The sequence below is a fragment of the Erigeron canadensis genome, chromosome 1, assembly GCF_010389155.1.
Source record: "Erigeron canadensis isolate Cc75 chromosome 1, C_canadensis_v1, whole genome shotgun sequence".
NCBI classification, from domain to species: Eukaryota; Viridiplantae; Streptophyta; class Magnoliopsida; order Asterales; family Asteraceae; genus Erigeron; species Erigeron canadensis.
In genome coordinates, this window is record NC_057761.1 from 25,252,437 (window position 1) to 25,262,110 (window position 9,674).

Here is a 9,674-nt window from a genome sequence, read left to right on the forward strand (position 1 = left end):
AAATAAAATGTATTTTGGTGTTGCAATCTCAGGAGTTGTAAGGCATGCTCTGTTTATTTTTGGTGTTGTTACATGCGTTAAAAGGGTGGGTCGAAATAGTTGCGTAATAGGTCAAATGTATCTAACTACATTTGTTAAAATGGTTGGGTTGTGCATGTTTTGTAACGGATCAAGTCTGGAGCTTTGGAGGAGGTTGTCTTGATGGTGGTGGTGCTTTAGTAGGTTGTGTCAACAGAGGTATCTCTAACACAGTAAGCCACTTTTCTAATTAGGGAGACACGGCTGCTTGAGAACTTGGCTCGATATATGAAGGTGGAGAAGTAGATTAATCATTGATATCGCGTACATTATTATGCATAGTTTTGTTAACTTATCTATTTATCTTCTAGTTATTCTTTTTTTCATCATGATCTGGTACTTAAGTTCAGTTATGGTCATTTTTTTCTTGGTGATTCTAGTGTGATCCTGTTTTGTTCAACTGCATTTGCGTACTATGCTCAAGCTACAGGTGCACAAGAAATATTTGGTCATACATTGCAACCTCAAACACAGGTGGCTGTTATGCCATTTAATAAATGATAGATATATAGAGTTCTATTATAGTGAGTTTGTAGTTGATTGTACATAAGAATTGATATGCCGTTTCCTGCAGGATTGACAATCTGTTGGTTTCTTTTGGCTCCTTGACGGGTTCATAAAAACATAGATATAGGATAACTTGCAGGAGACTGGTAATAAAGAGTAAAAAATTAACATAGAAACTATAGATACGAAAACAATTATGACATTAAATAGCAAAACTTAAGTATGAAGATTTCAGAATTCAAAAATCAAACATAACCTAAATTGATGACAAAACGTATCAAAGAAAAATAAAAAAGACAAATCCAACAGCTTAAAGTGTAAACGAATGAGACAAGCAAGACTCTCATAATTATTAAATTGTCTAAACGATGATCAATGGCTACAGCTAACTACTCCAAATGCTTTGTCTTTGGTATTTTAAGATTATCCACTGGGGCATAGGATGTAGAGGAGCCATCAAAGACGGTGGATTGTTCATCTATATCAATTGGGCGCTTTCGAGCATTTGCAGTAGGCGTTGCAACTTCAACATCATTTGCATCAACATCATCACTAAGTGTATCAACCTGATTTAGATGTAACAACATAGAATTCTATATTAGATTATAATCTACTTACAGAGTTGGAATAATTTAAAGAGTTTTTGTTGTAGAAATTTCACCTTATTGTTCTCATTACTTGAGGGTCCAATAAAGACTTTTTCAATAACACTTTCATCATGTGTACATCTATGAACAGTGTAGGAAGTGTACCCATTTTCCAAATTGAACCAAGATATTTGAATTTTGATAACAAACTTCTTCTCGAGTAGGACATTAAGCTCTTCAGGGAAGATTTGACGGTTTTGATCCTATTGGAAGACATGGGGTTAGATGGACCTTTGTTATGTACAATCATCGTAGTTTATAAAAATAAGTACTTATTAAATATTACAAATAATAGTTTATATGTATAAAAAAAATTAACAAAAATTGTAAACCTTGGATATCTTTTCCATAAGCCAAGTGTGACTGCGGTTGATCAGCTTCTCAATGAGATCTTCAAATAAGACAAATGATGAGTAACCAGTTGAATCTTGTACTCGAATGATAACACGCACCCTAAAATAATATACCAAATGTTTAAGAGATAAAAAAGATAACATTTGTGTTTATAGGAAAAATAACGTGGTGATTATAACGTTCAATGTATACATATAACTTACTTTCCATACACTTCTGAAACGTAGCCACATTTTCCACAAACAAATGGATGGCCGTCAGAATCAACATCAATTTCATCATCAACGCGGTTAACAATCTTGTGGCATGTTCGACATGACCAGTAATACCAGCCTACATCATCTTGAATATTGGTAGTAGTTTCAATAATGGATAAACCAATTTGCTAATATAAACAAATTAAAAGAATATAAGCCTTTAAAATTAATAGGAACTAAATGACAAAATCAAAATTAGTTAAAGAAAAATAAAAGGCATAAGTATTGAGTTAACCTTCTTTTGCTTTATGTACTTTTGAATTTCATCAATAGTAACAACGGGGAATTTAAGGTAGTAATCCTCTGGTTTTCCTATAACAGTGGTAGCAATGATTTCTGTTGCTTTTTTTGAGGACTCAACACCCACATCCGAATTCTTCAAACTAAAGTTATAAAAGAGAAAGTGATTTTGATTTATCAATATATTTGAAGTCTAACTAATTATTTAAACTATAAATCATATTGTCAATGTCATTATAGTACCTTTCTTGGAAGCTTACAATCGGACCAATATGATCATTGATATGTAGCCTTGAACCGAACAAACAATTACTTATCTGAGGCATTCCTACATAGAGTAATATAAGTTGACTAGAATGGCCTAAAGTATAGAATAATTTATGTGTATAGCATAGAATAATAAATTGACCAACGTAATAACACATACTATTCCATTCCTTCAACTTTGCCATGTGTAGAAAGATGACAATTGGTAAATCAGCAGAATGATTTTCTGAAATATACTTGCTTAGCCGAACATCATATGAGTCCCATAAAGCACATGCAATTTTATTGCCGCTATACGTATTCAGATTATAACCATTCATATAAATATGTGTAATAGTATATTGGTTGATAAGATACGATAGTAAAACAATACTAAGATAAAAGAAGAATACCTTAGATCTTGAAGTTCTAGAGTTAATTTGTGTTTATCTCTACCAGCATCGTGGGTAACAATCATAGGATCAACAGATACCACCAAACCGACAACATCTGTAAAGAAAAAAAGAAACAATTATTTGAAGTGAAATTATCGAAAGCAACAAAAGTATCTGATTAGAAATATAGGTGGAATATTAAAACATGATCAACTTACCGAAAGCAACACGAGTATCCAAGTTTTTTGTCAACATATCACTGAAGCTTGGAAAGATATAAGGATCCACGGTATTTTCAAAATCTGTAGATATTTTTACCTTTGTTGACTTACAAAAGTTTATCTTGTATGGATGATTAACCAACATATAACTTCCTGAGTTTGAAGCTATTCCGAAATCACTTATAACTCTAACCGTTCCTTCTTCAAGAATACTTTCAAAGTCTGAGATTAGATTTTTCTTGACGGATGCTTGAATCTTAGTACCCTAAATTTAGTATTATATAAAACATATATATGAATCATAAAATAAATAATATGTAAACAATAAAAACATACGGGATTTCTGATGTTATAGAAAGTAAATAGATATACCTGCTCATCCATTAGGATCATGTCAAGGCTGGACACAACATTAGGATAATTCTTGAATGTCTGTTTCCACCGCAAAACAACTTTAACCCTTATAGTCCATGACTCTTTGGTGTCATTAACATCAGCAACATTTACACGCCTTTACATAGTTTTTTATTTTTATTATTTATAATTTATAATAATAAATATATTTAGGTAATAAAACTATATTTACGGTAATAAAACTATATGGACGGTTTATGAAAAGATTTTTAAGGGGTTTTTTTTTATAATCATATAAACTAAAAGTATTAATGTTGTCATTTTACAAAGTTGAAATAATTAATTTTGATTTGATGATTGTAAATCAAAGTTGAAAGTCATCCAAGAGTTCCTATTTATTTAAAGATGAATTTATGACCTTATTATATATATATTGGTAGATTATTATTATTATTTAATAACACTTGGTAGGAGGAGTAACGCGGACACATAGCTTGCCAGGTAGATGCCGAAACATTTCAAGAGAAATTAAAAAAAAAAAAAAAAAAAGAGGTAGACACCGAAAATTGAGCTAAAAATGTGCATGCCCAAATTCCAGCTGTATCTCATTCACCGATGTATTTCATCACACACCCCGTTAAACAGAAGCTTCGATCGGTCCACAGTTGCCCACCCCAAAAAGTTCACATTTGGGTGGACAACTTTCTCTTTTTTTAGTAGACACGCAAATACTCTTTTCTTTATACTCGTACTTGTATAGAGTTTGTGTAGCTATTCGATTAAATATTGAAAAATGAAAATTTTATCACAATTTTTAATTAATTTACAGTAACATATCACTTATATATGACAGATTGTAAGTTTTTAACATATAAATGTTATTATAAATACTATATACGAAATATCTTCTAAATCCACTATGTAGGCCTCGGGCGTGATTTTACCCAAGGTCTCGGATTTGAGCCTTGGAGTTCTTATCTCATAAGTATTTTCTATGAAAAGGGGGTTGGAGGTCCAGAAATATAATGTTAAATTGCCTCCAATATGTCTGAATTGAAACTCACTTTGCAAAAAAAATATATACGGAATATAATGTTACGGATATCATTTCTCTTTGATATTACACCTAACTAAAATTGAATTTACATTGCTTATTTTTTGTTAAAATGTATGACATTACTATGACCCATATATGTTGTAAATTGCGGTTAATTTTGAAACTTAACTTATATATGATACTAGTTCGAGGATACGAGTTAAGTGTCGGGCTCAAATAGTGGGGTTAAAGGGATCGTGCCCTTTTGCAAACGTGCATGGTGCTATATCATAAAACTTATGATCTATTACAAAAGCCTTAAAGTAACTCCAATGTATACTTGGAGAATAGCTTTTTTACATGTCAATAGGTGTTTAAATACTTGATCGATTGTAAAAGTAACTTGCCTAATTTTTATTATTATTTGTATTATTACGAGTGGATGAAATGAGTTTGGTAAAATGGAAGTAAAAGAAATTCAACTCTTAAGTTCAATATGTAAAATTATTACAGCATCATTTTTATTTTATTTTTTTGAAAAGTTGTTATGACATTTTACTTTTAGGTAAGATGATGTAATAGTAATAAAAAAATAATAATAATTAATGTGTCCAAAATATAGGTTTAAAGGTAACAGATAACAAATCAACGATAAACATTATTGAAAAAAAATGTGAAATGCATATGTTAAAAACTGAATGAATTAGAAATATATTTTTAAGTATATTTGTCAGACATATACTTTTAAACATATTTATCATTACTCTAAATATTGATACAAGAAAAAAAAAAAAAGAATGGTTAAGGATAGTGTTTTTAGACAAATCTTAGATAGGTGAGGTCGAGTTTACCCAAATATGAATTTGCATACACGTGATCATTATCTAATCCACATATAGATGTATTATCCGGGTATTATTAATATGATACTATGACAGTGGCTATGACATTTTACTTTTAGGTACAAACTACAAAGGACCCATGCATTTCGTTAAAGCTTAAATGTGTAATGATGTTTTTGACTATTGTAATCATTAATCAAGATACTTTACGTTGATTAGCACACATATATGACTATAATACTTTGATTGGCAAATAGAATAAAATTGGGTATAAAGTGGAATCAAGTAGACAATCTAATAATGTCACTACTTAATTAGGTACACATTTTATAGCGTCATCATATTCACCCATGGCAATCAATATTACATAATTACATATGAAATCTAAAGTGCTTATAAAATATAAAATGACCTAGTTAGGTATATACATGGCACTATCATCATTCATCCCCCAATTCTCGACCACCAACCAAATTTGCCTTTTTAAAAATTTTTTTTACCATTTTTGTCATACTAAATTACTAAATAATTGTAATATATATATATATATATATATATATATATATATATATTATAAGATCGATTCATGTTTATCTCTTGAAAACATTACATCAAAGAACTTTGGATCCTTTCAAAAGAAATAAAAAAAAAAGAACTTTGGATATATGAGATTCCAAGTTCAAACCTTATTGGTGTGTAACAGATACTGATTTTCATGAGTAATTAAAAAATTAAAGTGATTTAAATGTTGTATATAAGCATCTTTAGTTAAAGACTTTTAAGTTACCTTTTATAGCTATTATTCTTTTTTTTATTTATTTATTTGATAAGTTTTTTGACATTGTAATAATAACCTTTTTATACTGGTAATATCCTGCACGATACAGCATTGTAGTAGCGGCGGTGGTGTTGTCGGTAACACGTGGTGGTAGTAGTGATGGTAGTCGTAGTGGTTGCGATTACAAACCCCTGTTCTAGTACCAATTGATAGGTCCCCAAGGAGATAACAATATGACTTTTTACATTAATGCGGAATATTAAGTCTTTTTAATAGTCTTGTATATAATCAATCCAGAGTTATATGAATATGTGACAATAAAATATAAAGAACAAAAATTAAAGACAATAAAGTAAAGTGCAGTCCAAGAAAACAGTGTAAATTATTTTCAACTAATTCTTTTGTTGATGAATAAAAAGAATTACAAGTAGTCATGGAACAGGAATACCTATGAAACCTAACTACTTTGTTGAATAGCAAGTTACAACTCTCTATATTAACTTTACTAGCCTAAGCTGAGTATACGAACACAACACGGATCTAAGCTGATTGCTCAAATCGTTGTGAGAGTTAATATATAATAAATGCACAGACCTTTAAGACTCTAAGGCTGGTTAATATAGGCATCAACCATGCTTTAGATGCCGACCATTGTCTTCCACGCATTTTAATCCAATGGCTTATGCAAGATCTGTACTGGATGATAGTGACATTGTCCTCTTTGTTCCCACATGAGAATGGAAAACTCATAGAATGTTTACAATTACCAACCGCCACTAAGAATGTCCTTCTTGATGCTTATCTAGTGAAGTGATAGTTATCCGGAATTGTGTAACAACATTAGAGCACTTGCAATACTATAAGTTGTGTGTGTACCTTCCAAGGTGACTTTAAGAACCAAGTTGACTTTAACCTATCAGCTTGACCTTCTATCCTTGATCTTCATCTTCGACTTCAGACCAAGTGCAATTTTCTAATTGATGCAGCTTGAACAATATCATCTTCTTATATTTACAATGAAGATGTTCTGGCTGACTCGGTTTGGATTACTCCAAGCTGACTCGGTTCCAGAACTAAAGACTTAAGTATTTCTGAATTTGTTTGTTATCTTCAAATCTTCTTGTGAATCAGCTTGACTCCATAAGAGGATTTAGAGCAAGACCGTTTTATATCATAAATTTATATTTATATAGTAGGCAATTTTTATTTATATAATAAGCAATTTTTAGTTAGTAACTTAGTTTGAACTTTCAATGTTGAAAATGCTAGATACAAAATAATGAGACATAAAAAGCAATTATAACCTAATGAAGAACACTTATAAAAAGGAACACCATTATATTGGTGGGTTTGAAAAGCAAAGCAATTTCCATGCGTACAAATTAAACCACTTTGGTTGGGTGATAGTTGCCATACAAATTCCCCACTTGACAATGATATCATATTTCATTGAATTTACTAGAAAGTTTGGTATATTCTCCCGGTATGGTTGTCATACTCACCTTTCTCTTTATTGTACGGAACCTATCATATCATGTTCTTCCAAAACTCATCGATCCAGTTCCAATATTATCAACATCACAACAAACACCACCATATATTATCAACATATACTAGCATGGTACCCACACGTTGCGGCGGATACATTTGACACCACAAAATAATCTCATGCACACTTGCATCAGTTTCTCCAAAAACTATTAACATAATAACCTTGCCTTTATGGCATAGTAGTCATAAAGGCACCATTGTAGTAACAAATTTGGTTCGATTATGATCTCATTATTATATGAACCAAACCATAAACACTTGTATTTTTTTTCTTCCAACACTCTTAAAACAAAGGGGATTGAACTCGTTTCAGTTTTGTCAAGGAGCCTAGAAATGGACCAGCTTCCATTCTTTATTTAAAGTTTATGACTTGGAAGCTTCATTCTACATTTTATTCCAAGATGAATGGTGAGAGCAGGTTATAACTTATACGTATTTCAGGTAAATCTTTATTCATTACAAATATCCAATCAGTTTAATTGCAATCATAATGCATCACCTAAAACGAAACTAAAGTAGGATTCTATTTGTCGGGTTTGGCTGTTAGGACTTGCCCCCTTATAGATAAAACCATAAACGCTTATAAAAACCATTTACATGGCTAACGGAAAATTTATAACAAGAAAGGAGCTTTCTAAGAACATACTGTAACTTTGATTACAAGAAAGGAGTGATCAAGTACATACTGTAACTGTATTCCAATATGTATAGCCAAAATGATTACTTAAAGAATTAAATAAATAACAGAGGCATCCGATTCTAAACCTGCTTGAACTGGTAACTTTTTTTTTTTTGAACGGAATTGAACTGCTAGCTTAAGCTCAAACGGTAACTATTGGTTGCTTTTAACACCAAAAGCAACCAAGTTGACACCAATATCATCAATAAGTGACCACTGACCAGCTTAAGGGCTCGAACGCAAATCTAGCCATCTCTTCAACCTATACAGATAAAGCCAAATAACCAAGTGACAAGAGTTATAATGCTGCACTAAATATGGAATATTTGAGCAAAACTTAAATGCATTATCTTCTTTTATAGTATTCTAATATTGTCAGATATGTCTAAACTGATCCATTAATTGGACAAACATGCTTTTGTATGGATTATTTGAGCAGAAGTTAAATGCATTATCGTCTTTATTGAAGTCTATTACTGTCACATATGCCTAATATGTTCCATTAATTGGTCAATGATGCTTTAGTTTGGAACAAAAAGTGGACCTACGAGTCTGATGCCCATTCTGCAAGTAATTAGTCCAGTTTTAAAAGATGTTATGCGGATGGTAAGAAGTAGAAGGGCACAAGGCCCAAATTCATCAAATGGGTCAAAGTAGCTGGTGTTATGGCAAAAAGTAGATGTTTTTGAGGCTGAATACTTGAATCCGAATAAGGACCCAAAAAATCAAGCGATCAAAACCCATATTACAATATCCGAACAATCAATCAATTAGAACCAAACTAATATCCAAACATACCAGAATTACTATGAGCAAACTAAACAGAACAGGGGCCAAAAAGTTGAAAAGGAGTTCATTCATCCATGTTGTGCGAAAATATAATGCAAACACAACAGTTTGAAGACGAACATTTAACAAAAAACCCATAAAGGAAAAATGATGAAGCAACTAATTTTACAGGATCGTATATCCAAGTTCTAGAAGACTAAACACAAACATGTAGGTTGCATATTGATTATTAGAAAGAGAATTTCATCGACAAAAGAAGGTTGCAAAGGTGGAACATGATTTTGGTGGTGATTAGTGTTGATAATCCCTGATTGGTGCCAATGGTGTTGGTGATTGATGACGGTGGTGGTGGTGATTGTTATGGGCTGTGGTGGTGGACAGCGGTGATGAATGATGATGATGGATGGAAATATGTTATTGTTAAGGTTTTCTTTGAAATGGTTGATTGGGCTCATGAAATAACTTAAGAAGCATAACTAAAAGAAAAATGCAAAAAAGAATAACTCACAATCAACAATATCATGAAAGCCAGCTTCACATCAACAAGTGTCTCTAGACTGGAGAAACAAGGTTTCTTAAAAACATAAGGTTTCTTAAAAACATATATATTAACAGATTAGTGAATCATCATCAGTAGTAGGTTTACATGATTGACAAATACAAACTCTTTAGTCTAGGACATACCAGGAAATCCATCATA

The 9,674-nt window shown here is 31.5% G+C and overlaps 1 protein-coding gene across 1 annotated transcript; it reads right to left on the reverse strand.

The window, feature by feature from the left end:
• Positions 1 to 974: 974 nt before the first annotated feature.
• On the reverse strand, positions 975 to 9,112 carry LOC122587960. The gene is made up of 12 exons (XM_043760112.1): positions 8,984 to 9,112; positions 8,407 to 8,447; positions 3,318 to 3,456; positions 2,943 to 3,210; positions 2,743 to 2,839; positions 2,511 to 2,641; positions 2,327 to 2,411; positions 2,079 to 2,226; positions 1,790 to 1,971; positions 1,565 to 1,685; positions 1,247 to 1,435; positions 975 to 1,151 (listed from the first exon to the last, which is right to left on the reverse strand). The coding sequence occupies exons 1-12, from the start codon at positions 9,110 to 9,112 to the stop codon at positions 975 to 977; spliced, it is 1,707 nt and encodes a 568-aa protein (XP_043616047.1).
• Positions 9,113 to 9,674: the final 562 nt, after the last annotated feature.

Bases quoted from the DNA above. Each gene is read 5' to 3' on its own strand.
- LOC122587960 (XM_043760112.1), bottom strand. From the start codon at position 9,112: ATGGGTTTTTTGTTAAATGTTCGTCTTCAAACTGTTGTGTTTGCATTA. The intron at 3,457-8,406 runs GTCAGTGGTCAC...AACTATGTAAAG, and splicing joins GCGTTCGAGCCCTTAAGCTG to GCGTGTAAATGTTGCTGATG. The intron at 1,972-2,078 runs GTTAACTCAATA...TGTTTATATTAG, and splicing joins AGTACATAAAGCAAAAGAAG to CAAATTGGTTTATCCATTAT.